General features: G+C 38.7%; 1 protein-coding gene across 3 annotated transcripts in view; it reads right to left on the minus strand.

Annotated features, from left to right (window-relative positions):
* Window positions 1–17508, minus strand: part of LOC109038010 (TAF5-like RNA polymerase II p300/CBP-associated factor-associated factor 65 kDa subunit 5L) — a 66296-nt gene that overhangs the window by 15810 nt on the left and 32978 nt on the right. For 2 of the 3 annotated variants that reach the window (XM_072301398.1, XM_072301400.1), the window contains exons 9-11: window positions 14087–14234; window positions 12254–12419; window positions 6667–6832 (exon numbers count right to left, since the gene is read on the minus strand). In XM_072301398.1, coding sequence (XP_072157499.1) covers window positions 6667–6832; window positions 12254–12419; window positions 14087–14234 — 480 coding nt within the window. The other variant, XM_072301403.1, reaches the window with a different exon arrangement.

Below are 17508 nucleotides of genomic sequence, written 5' to 3' on the forward strand. Positions count from 1 at the left end.
TGTGAGAACTAAAGAAAAACTAATAGAGATCTATAAAGAATTGGAAAAAAGGGCAAGAGATCTACGACTAGTGGTAAATGTAATTAAAACCAAGTACATGGTATTATCATCCTCAGAGTCAAGAAGAAAACCGCAAAACTTAATAATTGATGGAAAAGAATTTGAAGGAGTCAAAAAATTCAAGTATCTAAGAAACCTAATCGATGATGAAGCCAAAACAACTACGTCAATTAAAGATAGAATACAAACAAGTAATGCAGCATATTACGCCAATTTGAAGCTAATTAAAAACAGACTGATATCTCGGAAGACCAAGTTACAAATATATAAGACCCTTATTGGACCAATCGTTACATATGGCAGAGAAACGTGGACTATGACAGAGAATGATAGGAGTATACTGCGAAGATTTGAGAGAAAAATCATAAGAAGGATTTTTGGAGCCATCAAAGAAAATGGAGAATGGGAATTAGAAACAACGGCAAAATCGACAAGATACTGGAACAAGAAGATATAGTTCGATTCATTAAATCGCAAAGATTTCAATGGCTAGGACTTGTTAGCAGAATGGAGGAGGAAAGAATGCCTAAGAGAATCATGAAAGCCAAAGTTCTATTGAAGAGAAAGAGAGAAAGGCCAGGGCTACGATGGCAAGATGAGGTAGAGAAAGATCTTAGAGTAATGAAAATGATAGGATGGAAGGAAATGACCATGGAGAGAGTAGGATGGAGACGCGTCGTCTTGGAGGCCAAAGCCCACCCCAGGCTGTAGCGCCATTAGTAATAATAGAAAAAATAGTAAAAGAAGTGATAAGAATAAAATCAAATACATGTCTAGATAATAATATAACTAACATAGAAGAACCTAAAATGAAAGTGGTGGAACCAGGTCTCTCTGACCATAAGGCACTAGTCCTAGAATTACAAGATGTGAAACTTAAAAAAATAGAGAATACGAGAAGGTTACGAAGTTACAAAGAGGAAAACTTCCAAGAATACCAAATAAATCTTTTAGTATTACAGAAAATCAAGGATAGTTATTATAAAAACCCAAATGAGCTGTACAATGATTTTATGCGAGCCTTCAAAAACATATATGATCAATCATTCCCGTGGAGGAGAATAAAGAACAAAAAGAAAAACTGGATAGATTCCGAGGTAAAAAAAGCCAGAGAATGGCTGATCCTAATAAAGGAGTCAGCAAATGACTCAAAAGAGGCAGAGAATAGTTTTAAGAGGTTTGAAAAGAAGTATGCAAAATTGTTAGGAAGAAAAAAATCAGAGTGCATTCCGAGAACTATTATGGAGAACAATAACCTACCGAAAGAGTTATGGAATCAAGTAAGATAAAATACAAACTATAAGGAGAAAAGTAGGAGAAATTTTTTAGAGAACCGGGGAGGAAAAGCACTGCTAGAAATTTTGAATGAGTACAACGTATTTGCAACGACGCTATGAGATAGAGACCAACGCAAAGTAACTTAAACCCCCTAGATCTGGTACCTAGGTTAGAGAACACTTGTGCCTTACAACCAACAGATAATTAGGAAGTTGAAAAGACTGCAATACAACTAGAAAATAAGAAATCAATCGGACAGCATTAACTCCCAATTGAAATGATAAACAAATCTATAGGACACACAAGTGCAATGATTGCTAGAATCTTCAATCTAATGATTAAGAGCGGGAATTATCCTCGCAGTTTAAAAATAGCTAAAATTATCCACTAGTATAAAAAAGGTGACCCAAAAGAATACAGCAATTATAGGCCAATCGCACTGTTACGAAATATCTCTAAAATCTTCGAAGCATTAATTTATAAAAGGATCTATAATTTTTTCAGTAAAAACAAAGTATTCTCTCTAAAACAGTTTGGGTACAGGAAAAACACCTCAACAGCTGAAGCCTTTTTTGAAATTAGAGAATCCATAGTACAAGGTGATTCAAAAAACCCAAATCTGGCTTTATTCTGCGATCTCACAAAAGCGTTCGACCTAGTAGACAGAAACCTCTTACTAAAAGTCTTACATAAAATCGGAATTAGAGGAAATGCAGGCGCATTGCTGGAATCATATCTAGAACAATGGTTCCAATACGCAGAGATAAAAATAGATGGAAAAGTTTATATATCTGCCAAACTCCTTAGTAAAAATGGTGTGCCTCAAGGAAACATTTTTGGACCCTTATTGTTGACAAAACCATAGTGTACAAACAGTTAAAGACAGATGAAGACTGGGAATTAGTCGGAATAGATGTAACAAATTTAAAAGAGCTCTTAGCAGCAATGTCTCAAGCTTTTAAGGAAGAAAAATCAGTCTGCATGCTATTTGGTGGCATCAAAGGAAGCAAGCCGCACTCAATACTCTTAGCAGGTAGACAATGCAACGGTGAAATAATCAGAGTAGAAACACATAGAATACTTGGAGATCAATTGTAAGAAAATGTGGAGTGGAAAGAACACATAAATGCAGTGCTAAAAAAATGGGAGCATACAACTTTGCAATAAATAGATTGAGAAACCTACTAAAAAGGACACAACTGATCCAACTATACTATGCCTTTACACAGGGTGTCCCAAAAGTCCCTTCCACCCCCTCTAAAATTTTACCTCATCAATATTTTGAAACGAAACTTTGGGGATTTTCATCGATCAATGTACTTTTGGGGCCCCCCAAAATTTTAGAGCCCCCCCCCCCCGTGGGGAGGGGCTGCGGACCCCAACTTTTTTTTTTCAAACAGCAACCCCCCCTTTGTGACACATCAATCGAAAGAACATAAAAAGAGAAAATTTTTGGCGCAAACCGCTTTTAAAAATCTTAATTTTTGACAAAATGGCGGCCGGTCAAAGTTCAAAATAATGGAAATTTGACATCTCCGTTTATTTGACGGATTGGGACGAAAACTGGTATCCGGAGGTTTTATTGGGATGAGGAAAACTATTCTGGCGGCATCAGTTTTCCGGACATCCTGTCCTTCTCAAAATGGCGGCGGTCAAAATGGCGACCTGAAGCGATAAGGGAATATTTAGGCTGTTTATGGGTGGATTTGCATGGAACTTGGTACTAGAGGGGTTTTTGGCATGAGAAAAACGAATCTTTTATTGAATTTTTGAAATTCTGAATAACTTCCAAATGGCGCCAAGAAATGGCGAAAACTTGGAATTACAGACGTTTAGGGATGGATTCGCATGAAACTCGGCCGCCATTTTGAAAGTGTGCAACATTTCAAAAATGTAAACCAAGAGAGTCATTCTTGTCGAATCAGAAACCAACAAAACCCCGAGTTTGATGCGAATCCAACCCTAAACGTCTGTAATTCCAAGTTTCCACCATTTTTGACGCCATTTGGAAGTTATTCAGAATTTCAAAAATCCAATGAAAGATTCGTTTTTCTCATGCTGAAATACCCCCTAGTACTAAGTTCCATGCAAATCCACCGATAAACAGCCTAAATATTCCCTTACCGCTTCAGGTCGCCATTTTGACCGCCGCCATTTTGAGAAGGACAGGATGTCCGGAAAACTGATGCCACCAGAATAGTTTTCCTCATCCCAATAAAACCTCCGGATACCAGTTTTCGTCCCAATCCGTCAAAAAAACGGAGATGTCAAATTTCCATTATTTTGAACTTTGACCGGCCGCCATTTTGTCAAAAATTAAGATTTTTAAAAGCGGGTTGCGCCAAAAATTTTCTTTTTTTTATCTTTTTTCGATTGATGTGTCACAAAGGGGGGGTTGCTATTTGAAAAAAAAAGTTGGGGTCCGCAGCCCCTCCCCACGGGGGGGGGGGGGGAGCTCTAAAATTTTGGGGGGCCCCAAAAGTAGCGAACATTGATCGATGAACATCCCCAAAGTTTCGTTTCAAAATATTAATTAGGTAAAATTTGAGAGGGGGTAGAAGAGTCTTTTGGGACACCCTGTATGTATATTCTCAAATAAAATATGGTGCAATATTCTGGGGACAATCCACAGGAACTGCAAATATTTTTAAAATGCAGAAAAGGATAATACAGAATATTTTTGGGCTAAAAAGCACCTAGACATGCAGGCTGATCTTTCAAAACAACGGAATAATGACCTTTTAAAACATTTATATTAGAGAGACAGTACTTTCTATTGTTCAAAATAAGCATATTTTTGCATTCAATAGAGAAACTGAAGAATATAGGGGCAGGAAGGGAGATGACATTAAACGAACCGAAAATACCAAAGGAATTGACACAGAAGGTCCGAAATGCAACCGTACCATAATTTATAACAAGCTCATGGAGAATATAAAAAAAAACACAGAATCCAAAGTTGTTTAAAAAAATGGTGACAGAGTGCTGCAAATCAAATGTTTTTTCCTCAATAGAATAGTACCTAAAAAGATAACGAATAGACTTTCAACCTAAGTGGGCCCAGTATCTGTTACCATATACCATTGTACCTTCCCCCCCCCTCTCTCTACCAGTGGCGTGCGGTCCGGATAAGCAAGGCAAGCACTGCTTGCCCAAAGATTTCAAAAGAAAGAAGAAAATTACTCCTATTGCATGTTTTACATTTTAGCAGATATAATTTATAAAAGGTGTTCAGAAAGTAAATTTCATTAAAAACAGAAAGAGAGAGAGACAGAAATACATAATGAGCCACTAAAGTAGGAAAGCGGCAGAGCGGATGGAGGTGGCGCAGCGCGCTGCGTGGCCTGTACACGGGCCAACTCATGCGCTGGAGAATCGCTTGCGATCAGCTGAGCGGAGAGCCACTGCTCGGCGGCGGAATCAAGGCAGGCGGGGACAGCGGTACGTTCCGAGTCCGAGCCCTTCGCTGCGCGATCGCAGTTCGCTTCTCTTGGCCATCTCTTGGCCCGTCACCGCAGCGCGCTGCTTTTGCCTCCGATGCGCGTTCCTTCTTTCCGTCGCGGTTGTAATTGCTCCTCCGGAGCAAATGCCCTTAAATTCTATTAAATATCGCTCACTTGGATCTAATTGGTGATGAATTAGACAATTCTCAATCATGTATTAAACGTAGAAAGCTGTTTTTTCGGGGGAAATTTAAGTAACTCAAACAATTCTAAATGCCGTAGAATTAAGACTATAATACCTCAGATAAAAGGCAAAATTAGGAGTTAAGAGCATGGAGCCGTCCTCCAATGCTCAATAACATTCGAAACAAGTTGAGTAAACGAAATCATAAGTAACAGAGAAAGAAATAAAACCACAGGTTTTCAAGATGTTCCATCAGATTTCATCCGAAAAATAGAGAAAATAGAGTAGAACTTTAAGAATTTTCTAGGGAGGCTCCCTGAGGAGGGAAAAGAGACTACGTTAACTACACCCCCCCCCCCCCCCCCGGGATGGCGAACGCTAGAGCTTGCCCTGTCACTAAACCCACCGCACGCCACTCCTCTCTACCTGGACTTGGTATTATTTGTTTTGTACCTGCTCTACCTTGACTTCGTATTCTTTGTTTTGTGACAAATTTACAATAAATACATTATAATTATTATATTATGAAGTCATGATCAGAGCTCCAACCTAAGTTTCAATTTTATGGGAAATTTTCAAAATTTTGCCGCGGATTGCAATCGCAAAATATTCCAAACTCTGCACAGAATCGTGTTTTGATGCTTGATTCTTGTAGATTAGCTTAAAATAATAAGATCCATCCAAACCTCAACCTTCTACGTTCAATATCAACGGAAATATTGTCCTTTGAAAAGTCGGGTTTTTGACGTCATCCACCGCGGTAGTGACACCCTTGGTTACTTCCACCTTGCATTCATCAATCAGGGAAACACACATTTGCACTGGTTACTCACCGTGAGACTCAGATGAAAGTAAGGTGGAAGAAACCAAGATTGTCACTACAGCGGTGGATGACGTCTAAAACCCTACTTTTCAAAAGGCGGTAAATATTGAACGTAGATAGTTGCAGTTTGAAAGGATCTTATTATTTTAAGCTTATCTGTAGGAATCAAGCATCAAAACACGATTCTGTGACCAACGCAACTGGCCCATTCGGACGTGACAATTCGATGAGCTTGTTACATAATTTGTAATTCTTGCATTTTTGAAAAATAGAGAGTGCACTCGGTTCACAAGAATTTTCCCGATTTTTTAATTATGGTAAGCTACGACAAAGTTGTGTTCAAAGTTCAAAGTTGTGTAATTTGAGCTTCCATCTGAACGTACAATGGCGAGAAAAGCAAGATGGTATCCAAAAGATCAGTCCGGAAGCGGGTTGCTGCCTCGCCCACATGATCCATCTTCCCTCAATCCATGCTCCTAGTAGTCTGTTTCAGCCAATATGGTGTTGTATGTATCAATGCACGCCCACACGGAGCATGTATCGCATAAAGAAGAATCGTATGAGCCAGGCAGCAGTCCGCGATTGGACCGAACTCTTGAAAGCCATCTTGCCCCTCTCGTTAATGCAAGTTTAAATGGAAGCTCAAATTATGCAATTTTGAACTCGTTTTTGGTCGCTTAATATCGTTCAAAAAATACAGGAAATCCCTGTGAATTAACTGCACTCTACTTTTTAAAAATGCAATAATTAAATATTACTGAACTCTCATGGTGTGATTTTGATGAGGGGTCCATTTGTTTGCAAAGGCCATTAAGTTCCAAAATTTCAAAATAACGTTCAGCAATGGTAGCTTGAAGTTTTTTAACATTGCTACTTACTTGAGTTGAACATGCCACAAAGTGACATTTCCATCAAGTGAGCCTGCTGCAAGGATTTCTCCATCCAAATTCCAAGCTATGGATGATATAATACCAAAATGAGCTTCGATAGTACAGACCACAAGACCAGTTGATAGATCCCAGATTTGAATACGTTTACTATCGCCTAGTAAACAGAGAGGAATAAATTACATGGTTGCTCAAGCTTTAATCCTTCTTAATCTCCTGGCACATTCTTATAGATTGCTGGATGTTAAGAGCGATATCTACGGCTCATTTATGTTCTTACTTTTTCACAAGATACATTAAAGACCCAATATGACGGGCCTGTTGCAAACTATTGCTAGAGCAAAAATAAGAGTTGTTTCCATCAGTAAATGTCTCAAAAACCATGATGAGTGCATTGGCAAAGTTTGAAATGCACACAGTCTGCATTAAAAATTTGCATTTTTTTGAGCTTCCCTCTTTAAAAATGATACTACAGCACACACGGAAAGAAATGGTATGTTGTGGTGACCGCGGCCACTGTTATGCCAACAAGTTCACAGTGTAAAAAATCCGTCCGACATGTATCCATACTGATAAAACATTGCACCAAAGGGCTGCAGCAACGAATTCTTCAATGTTAAAGGTACAGGACGACTTTGATGATGTGACAACGACTAATGTTGATTTTACAGTTTGAAATTGCTGTCCGCCCATTTGACCAAATGGTATTGTGACAAGACACAGTTAATTTGACATTTTAAAATTGCCAGCAGATCATTTGAACAAGCGACAACTCTCTGTTGATTTTACATTGTTAAATGCTGTCCGGACAACGAGAATACCTGCTGATATAACATTGTCCCCATAACTCCTTGTACATTACGAAAAAGTGGTAGTACCATTTTTGATTAATTGCTGAATTCCAGATGCAGGGTTGCCTAGTTTTGGTTTTTTTCACAATTAAGGTGATTCGATTGACGCCATTTTTTGTGTCACAATGACGTGCTATTTTTACCTATGATATCCCTAAGCCTAGAAGGATTCATCGGCACTTTCGCTGACTATACTTCACTGGCAGAAATAGACAAAGACCTACATTCAGCTAACAACAAGTTACAAATTTCTCTAAATAACGTTTCTAATTGGGTGGAAATTGATGGCACAACCCTTAATGCTCAAAAATCTGATCATATTATCTTTACAGACAGAAAAATCACCCCAAAACCAGTTTTTTTAAATGGGGAACAAGTCCCACTAGTTTCAGTAGCACGCTCATTAGGAATTTATCTCGATTCAAGGTTAACCTTTAAAGACCATATAAATATTAAAGTTAAAGAACTTAACATAAAATATAAAAAAATGCACTGGTTGTTAAATAAAAAGTCAAAATTATCCATTAAAAATAAACTCCTACTATATAATCAAATATTACGCCCTATTTGGCTTTATGGATGCCAAATCTGGGGTTGTGCCAGTAATTCCAACATACAGAAAATAGAAAGTTTCCAGTCTAAGGTACTGAGGACTAGTATTGGAGCCCCGTCGTTCATTAGAAACGTAGACATACGTCGTGAATTGGAAATGCCATCTGTCAAACAAACCATTCACGATACAGAACTAAGATATGAAGATCGTTTGCATATCTACTCAAATAGTGCTGGATTACAACTATTAAACACATCAATTATAAATAGAAGACTTAAAAGAACAAATGTCTTTGATTTACCCTCAAGCTTCGCATAGTTGAAATGGGCTCAGCCCGTTTACAAGTCCACCTATCTGGAGGCTTCGTTCGCTTGACGCTATATTTTTACATTTACATTTCTATTTATAAATAAATATTTTCATAGTTTTTAAGCTCAAATCAACTCACCTATCCTGTTTTATTCAGGATAAATTTCTTCTCATGTTAAATCAACTCTGAATGTAGGGGAGGGCTGGGGTCCGGGGGGCTCCCCGCTGGGGTCCACCAACAGTTGTAAGTGAAGTAGACTATAGAGAGTGCCAACAGAGCTAATGCCAAAGGGCCAATTCCCTTCCATCCTGTTGATGGGCCTCTCGCGGCGGGGTGCCCCCCCGGCCCCCCGCCCTTCCCTGTCTGCCTCCGCATGAAGGGTACACCTTTCTTACATTTTTTAATACATTGGCCGGAGCATTACATGCTCCGGACCTTTATGATAAGTTTACTTTTTACTTATCATACGTTGATCAAACGTGAATTTTTCTCAATTTTCACGAATATGTGGCAACGCTGCGCCACAGCGGGATATAAATACCTAAATAGATAAACATGCATAAAATTCCCAGTATTGTAGCCACTACGTATGAATAGTTGAAGGTTTTTGAAGTTGCGGAATGAGCTCGACGAGTAACAGCCTTCGAATTCTGAAATACTAGGTTTCCTGTTAATTCAGGGAATAAAATATGGCAACACCGGCTTTTTGAGGGGGGGGGGGGGTTGAATCCAAAACAGTTTTTAGAGGAAGGTTTTGACCACCCACGTGCATTTTCTGCCAAAAAAGTTAAATTCTGGTTTAAGATGAGTTGCCTATTTCAAGCCACTTTAAATAATGATGAAAAACAGGAAAATTCTATAAAGCTTTTTTTAACTATGAGCGCAAAGTTTAACATCGACGAAAATTGGCCAAAGTGACTCTCTTGCATCCCTAATAAACATACTTGAAGGACTTTTTGTTCCTCCGAAGGGATCGTCATGAAACATCGCGTTGAATGCCGAAAAACCCGCATTTTTCGCCAAAATTTGCCTGCAGACCCATGTTTAGGCCAGTGGTAGACCCCGAAATAGACCTCCAATGACCAAACCATGATGCATTCCGTAAAATATAGACCTTCAATGACCAAACAATCGCGGAGTTGGGGGAATTTCGGGGTGGGCCCAAAAAAAGCCCTTAACGATACCCCTCCTTTGCGGTTTTTTGAGCTTCCTGCTTTGAAAATGATACTACGATAACACGGTACAGGTAAACATTTTGTTCCAGGTGTCATTCTATCCAACCCCTGTGCACTAGGATACTACACAATATTCAACATGGCCGACACCAATTCGCCAAAACACATGGGCTTAGACGAGATCCCAACCATTTGTTAACAACCCAGCGTGTTTACATTTACGATTTCTTCACGTTGACATAGATCCGCTTTGGTTGACCTTGTGCCTCAGATTGCAATTTGCGCTCAGAAGCGCTGGCTATGTTAGGTATTGCTATTGCGAAAGGGTTGAATGGAACGACTCCTCTCCTGAAATGTTCACCTGCACGGAGAGAAAAGGTCATGTGATCTCAACAAATTTTCTCGTCGTCAAAAAACCATTTTATTTCACTGTTGTGATAACCACCCCTGCTGTTAAGATTACAAATTCCCCATGTTTAAATACCGAGAAAAATTGTTGCTACGCTAACATTGTTTGTTATTGCTGATTTGGCATTGTTATTGCCAAATGAACTGAAAAAAAAAAATGCCACATTAGCAAAACGAGTACTTGCTTACATGGCAAAAACAAAAGTGTGAATTTCACTTATCAGTTACTGTCGAAGAAACAACATTAACTGTCGACACAACCACAGTCCATGGTGAAGGAGCGATTGCATCGTTGATTTTACATTGCGTATTTACTAACCGGATAGGTAAGTCTTTCCTGCGTGAGTAGTGGCAGCAGCTGTCAGTATTGACACCATTGCGTTTCGAATATAGCGAGTTTTCATAATTACAAGCTCCCGGTGGAGTTGCAAAACAACTAGGAAAGTATGAATTTACAATAATTAATTCACTTGGACATGTTTTTTTTTTAAAAAAAAGTGTGAACTTCTTGTGGAAATGGGAAGATTTCATTTTGCAGTGAGAAAATGAAACGGTTGGCTGTTTGTAATCATGGCTGCTCGAAGAGGATCCGGCCCAATTCCTACTTAGAATGGGTAGATGGTATTGTCCGGCCGCATTCCAGGAAATAACGGTGTTTACAATTGTGATGTCCCTTGCGGCCAAAATAATCGCGGCCGCATTAGATTCTGAAGACGCCGATTTTGAGGTGGAATCGGGATCGGATGACAGCACCTGCACCAGCAATTGTCGATCAACATCTGGCATGGAGTCTATTTGTACCTTCAATCAACTAACGTCGTTTTTACTCCAAATGAATGAGTCATTGTTTTGATTATTAAGAGTGATCTGATCTAAAGCTTCTTATCAATTGTTACCATCAATGAAATATGTTACCTTCTTTGAAATTTAAATTATGGCCTTTGTGATATTGATTTTGTGACCCTGACGATGAAGCGTTCGCTTCGAAAAGCTTCGGTATAAAATTGTTAATAAAATGTAAGTGTTTTTTAAAACATTTTTGCATTATTTATAGCACTCGGCTACAATCCAAACTCCAATATTTTAGTGCTACTACCTTCAGACATTGCATTACAATGTTCACTGATTTTGAAAAAAATAAATGTATAACGTAATAATTCGGACTGCATTTGCAAACTGGTTTCCTCTCTGAATGACAAATTAGACCACAGACTATGTTAGAATTGGACTACATCTGCAATTAAGAACTGCAATTTCTGTCTCAATTTAGAAACAACTTAAGTCCCATTAGTTTCCCTATGTAGATAAGTGTTTTTACAGATGAGCTAGAAATAGTGGTTTCTACTTGGAAAATTTAGTCCGGTTAAAAGTACTTCCAGTGCATTCCATCCTGGAAGTCCACAATGAACATGCAAGTAAAAAAATAAAACGTTATTCGGTGGTACGGTACCGTTAATTAAAACGTTATTCAGCGGTACAGTACCCTGACCAGCAAATCCTCTAGGTATTGCTAAGGTACCTTTACGGGATAACTTTATGACCGCTGACTCGAAAGTTTCCTACCGCTAAGATGCTTCCACCAGATGAGCACGCAAACGGCATCTACGGTGATCTATTGGTATGATCTGGAGAAATTATGTAAACAATGAAATCTTGAACGTGCAAAAATCGATGAGCCACCAGTACTCGCGTCAGAAACCGGCTTCGTAGTTTCGGGCTTCCCTGATCAGTTCGTTTTCGTCAAGTTGTTGACTGCATGTAATAGCAATGCAATACTCATAAGTTTTTTAAAGTGCATTTATCTGCAGAACTTTTGAAGTGCATGGGAAGAACAGTTGGAGTTTACAGGAACATCGAAGCACTGAATTACCTAAGAGCATTTACATTCGACCTGGAGTACCTGGCATTATGATGTTACTTGCAGCATGTATACCTACTGTTGGCACCTTAGCAGTAGGAAATTTTCTGGTTAGTGGTTAAAAATTCATCCGGTAAAGGCACCTTAGCAGTAGAGAGTTTTCCGGTTAGCGGTTAAAAAGTCATCCGGTAAAGGCACCTTAGCGATACTTATAAGATTTTCTGGTCAGGGTACTGTACCGCCAAATGTTGTCTTATTCGATGGTGCCGTACCGCCGAATAACGTTTTACTCGACGGTACTGTACCGCCGAATAACGACTTCGTTTGTTGATGTTGATTTTTGTTGATTTTAATATCAACAAAAATATCGAAATTTTAAGAGATGGACGAATTCTGAAGTTTTTGAGAGCCATTCCTAATTACCTCCTGAGGCAAGGAGCTGTCCATTTGGACTGAATGCAAGAGTTCGGACTTCTGATCCACTGCTAAAAACTCTCACCATACTGCCATCAACAACAGACCATAGTCTAATGGATTTATCACAAGATCCAGAGGCAAGATAACTTCCATTTGGATGGAACGCGACACTCTGTAATAAAATCAGTTTCAAAATTAAAGCATGTTCTCCTTATCAATAAAACAAGAAAAAATATCCGTTAAATAGATCTACTTCAACATAGAGGGTGTGAGGAGTTTTTGAACAAAGGCACAATTGCATTTTTAAAGCTTAAGCAAAGACATAAAGACGGAGTGCTCGTATCTAAAAGCACGGGGAAAAAGTGAAGCCTGGTTTGGCGCTGGGTGCTTGTGTGAGTGTGTAAATGAGCGCGGGAATCCATGGCGGCAAACGGAAATTTGATTTGAACTTGTCCTCTTGATTTTTCCACATTTCTTCTTCGAAACGTATTTTAAATGCCTAAAACGAATATATTAAGAGAGTTGGGACTGCGTCCTATTATAATACACCTACTTTTGCTCGATAATAGGCAGTAATCTCAGATAAAGTAAGTTTTTTTCTGCTCATGGTGGTTCTGCCATGCCGGTTCAAACAGACCATTACATTCGTAGATGACCGTTACTCCCAAATGAAATTAATCGGTCGACGACGGACCAAAACTAACCTAAAGTTATACAAATAAAAAAAAATTAAACACTAAAAATGGCCCGAAACTGTATGTAACAAACGGGTCATATCCATGACGGCGTTTTAATGCCGTCTTGGATTTTGCGGCATGTTAAGTTGGGTTCACTGCTGAGTGTGATCTTCTGATGAGGTCTAATAAGGCCCAAACCGGTAAAGATCTCTCGGCGTGACTCCAACTTAATATTCCATTGCAAACTGCCTGAGCTGAACACTCTCCCCCCTCAGTTTCATACTGGTACGCATTAGAGTTTTAAAAATTTATTTTTGACTCTAATTTAATTTTTGGTAATTCTTGGCTTTGTTTCCCCGCGAAATGGTGTGGACCCAGCACCATTTCTCCACCTTGTTGTACAAATATGAGTAAGTAAGTGAATTTGGGCAAAAATCAACCTAAAAAACTTTGTTTCCGCATTTTTATTTAGTTCCCGCCCTACATTTGAATTTCAAACTTGTCCCGATTTCACCGCCAATCCTACAGCCAATAGTAGAGGTGATTGAAAAGAAGCTTCATTTTTTGCTTTTAGCGCTCCGTCTTTATGTCTTTGAGCTTAAGAGAGCCATCATTGCACCTGTCTAATGCAAGGTAATAAGATAACCAGCAAAAATACAAGCCGTAAGTCTAGGAACTGTTGAATTTTGAGTATCGGAGTTGAAAAATGGTCCTATTCTTCGTAAAGTGTGAGATCTCAATTACTCTCTTGCTTTGCTAATTGATGTGCAATTTTTTTGTATTTCTACTTGATAGTAAGATTTTTCTTAAGTTGGTTTAACTCACAGATGACTCTTTAATATGTTAAAGATGAATTAATAGATATGGCAAAGCATTACACAGAATTTTTTTTTCCTTCATTTCACAAATTATAATAGTTGATACCATAAATTTTAGTTGAAACATATTTTCTGACTCAAAATGGTTAGGTGGCCTTCTAAACCCCTATTCCTAACCAGCAAACAATATTTGCAATTCTGAAAACGATACAATGGTATGCCTGAGGGGAGCAGAAATTGAGAATGTTTCAAAAGAGGCAGTTGTTCTTTAGAAGTTTTCAGAGCAGATCTGATTGTTTTAAATGGATTACATTAAAATAGAGGAAAATAAACTAAAAACTTACATAGACATTTTGGGTGTGACCTGCAAAAATCCGAATTGGATAAGTCCTATCTAGTGTCCAGAGTCGCACGGTGTTATCAGCAGAACCTGTGGCTACATAGAAACCTAATGGGCTAGTGTCAAGACTCCAAACAGGGTAATTATGTCCACTGGAAATAAAATTTTACTTGGAAGACTGAAACGATTCAACTTGTACTATAATAACAGGAATCTAGAAGCATGACATAGGGTCCTCTTTCTCACTTAAACTTATTTGCTTTGCATGGGATTGTCTCACCGTTGACTTGTCTTTCGCATTAGCTGCCCTCAGTAACTGGGGGTAGCAAATGGCAGTAACTGGGGCCCAATTACAATGGGAATGGAGCACTGTTTCGAGAAAAAAAGACGATATAGATAGCCGTAAAAAATTTTCAAGTCAATTGGGAACATGAAACCTCAGGATTATGAGGCTAGCGATCTAACGCTGACCCACTGCTTGGTATGAGAGATTAAGAGAAATATCTGCTATTAGAGGCTCATTCTGCTTTGCCTCCCAGTGAAGCATGATTAGTAGAAATTGGAAAACTTTGCTGCCGCGATTCGCTGCAAAATTTTTAAAATGTGCTGAGGAATCTGAAAACCAGAGAAGCACCGATTATAAACCCCTGATCACGAAATGTAAAGCGAAATAACGCGAAATGGGCCAAAATCCGGATTAAACGAGAAATCGCGCGGAGTCCCCAATATCACCGCGAAATCATCCAAATCTATCGACGAAATCGGCGAAATCCGTAAATTTTCGTGAAATTAACGTTGCGCGCTTGTTTTCAAAATAAAGAAATTCCAGAGTTGTTTTTGAGCATTGATTGTCATTGGCTACCAGCTATCAACGTTCGCCAATGGCATCAAAATACTGATGGAAGAAATGGCGGCAACCGACACCGGGGCATAAACATAACCTCAAATAATTTTAACATGTGATCATGTGAAAATGTAGACAGACACACATTGATAGAAATAGTTTTAAAAAATTAGGGACAGGTATTTTGTAATCCAGGAAAAATTAAAAGTCGTTAAGTGCCTCTGTAAAATAGAACTAGAGAGAGACTGAGCGATGGCTCGTTAAATCAAATTTAAAGCTTCATTTTAATCTGTCAAGCGCAAAAATCGCTCCAAAATAACGGCAAAATCAGCAAAAATAGTAGCGAAATTAACGAAAATAACGGCGAAAGAGCGACGCTAAGAATGGCGCATGTTGGGACCGCAGGGTATTTTCTAAAACCGGGCCTGGAGATTTCTAAGATACCCTAAAACTCCGGTAAAAATGTTAACTTGAGTATACGCACGGTTTTTTAGAAATGGGGGGGGGGCAAAGTTGCCAAATCGCCTTCATTTTTAACAGCATTTTGCAACATTACAGCATTTACAGCATTGCGACAGCATTTACAATTTCAGACCTGCAGTCTCAAATTGTGCCCAAAAAACCCCTGCGGTCTCAAATTGTGCCAAAAAACCCCTGCGGTCTCAAATTGTGCCAAAAAACAGTCATTTTTAAGATTGCCCTTTTCCAATCTTAAGTGATTGGGTATCCTACTTGTGCTCAAAACCTGCATTTTTGGAATGTCTTACACTGTTTCTAGGGCGCATTGGAAAATACAAAAACACCTGGTAACAATGAGAGTACTAAGACTCAATAATACAAAGAATGCATAGAAAAAATTTCACCCCAATCGGAGGCATCAGCATGAGACATTCCTCTTGTGAGCCACATACTGTCTCCAGGGTGTCAAGTTTCCTTGGATTACAAAATTTCAAGACTTTTCTGTGATTTTTTAGGGTTTTTGATCATCAAAGGGGTTTTGCAAAACGGCCAAAAAGTGACCCAGCGGGATTGTACGAAACTTTGTGGGATGATTGAATAAGTCATTTCAGGCCTACATCTGGCTGCTTTTAGGCGAAAACCGCAGGGAAACAGCGTTGCCATTTTTTAAAGTCGTAACTTTCAAACATCCATACTTTCGAAAAAATGCAGTTACAGAGCCAGTATTCATACCAAAAAACGCAGAAAATTACGCTCTATCGACCTATACAGAAATTTAAAGCTACAAAATCACCCAAGTGGTATGATGAGCAGTTTTGGCAAAGGACCTAGATCCATTGATCTTGATCTCGATACAATATTGATATTTCGTTATTGTCGGGCACCACTGCCGTTGCAGAGAGATAGAAGAAACCATCGATTCGATAAATCGACAATTCCAACCACAGAACGAGAACGTGATTAAATGAGTAATACATTTTTTTTGTGATGGCGGTGGCCGTTTCCTTGAAAACTGGCAACACCGCCTCTACACGAATTCCGACGGAAATTAGGCAATGTTGTGAACACCATGTCGCAAATGGTCAGTTCAGGTTAACGTATGTAGCTGGACTTGATTAAATGAGAACTACTTTAAATTGTGATCGTAGAGGTGATTTTCATTGAAAACCGGCAACACCGCCGCTATTGAATTTCTAAAAATCATGTGAAAGTTTCAAGACAGCGCAAAACATGAACTGACTTTCCGAATTTTGTTTCGTCTAGGCGTTTTGCTTTAACACGGAGTCGCGAAACGTACTTAAACGAGCGTCAAAATCGGGCGTCGGGCGTGTTGCCGAATTTTTAAATCGCTGTAACTCAGTTTCTCTAAGCCTCTCAGAAAAGTATAACGTATCAATGGATGCGGAATCAAACGAAAAATAATTCCGACAGTCTTTTATTCAATCCCCACCAACTGCAAACACACTTTTAGGCGATAACGTGATTCTGAATGATTATGGAAATTAAAAAAATGGCCAAAACGTGGCAACAGTGGACTCAAATAAACTTTTCTTCTGCATAGGTCGATAGAGCGTAATTTTCTGCGATTTTTGGTATAAATACGAGCTCTGTAACTGCATTTTTCCGAAAGTTATGGATGTTTGAAGGTTACGACTTTAAAAAATGGCAATGCTGTTTCCCTGCGGTTTTCGCCTAAAAGCAGCCAGGTGTAGGCCTAAAATGACCTGCACAATCATCCCACAAAGTTTCGTACAATCCCTGCTGGGTCTTTTTTGGCCGTTTTGCATAACCCTCTTTCCTAAATTTTGCAATTTTTCATTTATTTTGAGCATGCTTTCCTATGAAAATGCATTCCACAAAAACTTACTAGCGAGAAGTCTTTTAAAATTGAAAAAAAATGAAATATTTAAGAATTTTAAGGCTGAATAAGGAAATGATGGTAAAATGCATGATCTACGGTTAGAGAAACAATTGAAGGGAAATTACGTTTTTGCTTTTTCCATATTTTTTTAACTAAATGACATGCTTTGGTCATAGAAATTTCAATATTGATTAATGAAATGATCGATTATGATATTATAAAAAAGCTCAATTGCGCTTAGAGTTTCGAATTTTCACAGTTA

The sequence above is a fragment of the Bemisia tabaci genome, chromosome 1, assembly GCF_918797505.1.
Source record: "Bemisia tabaci chromosome 1, PGI_BMITA_v3".
In the NCBI taxonomy this organism is placed as follows: domain Eukaryota; kingdom Metazoa; phylum Arthropoda; class Insecta; order Hemiptera; family Aleyrodidae; genus Bemisia; species Bemisia tabaci.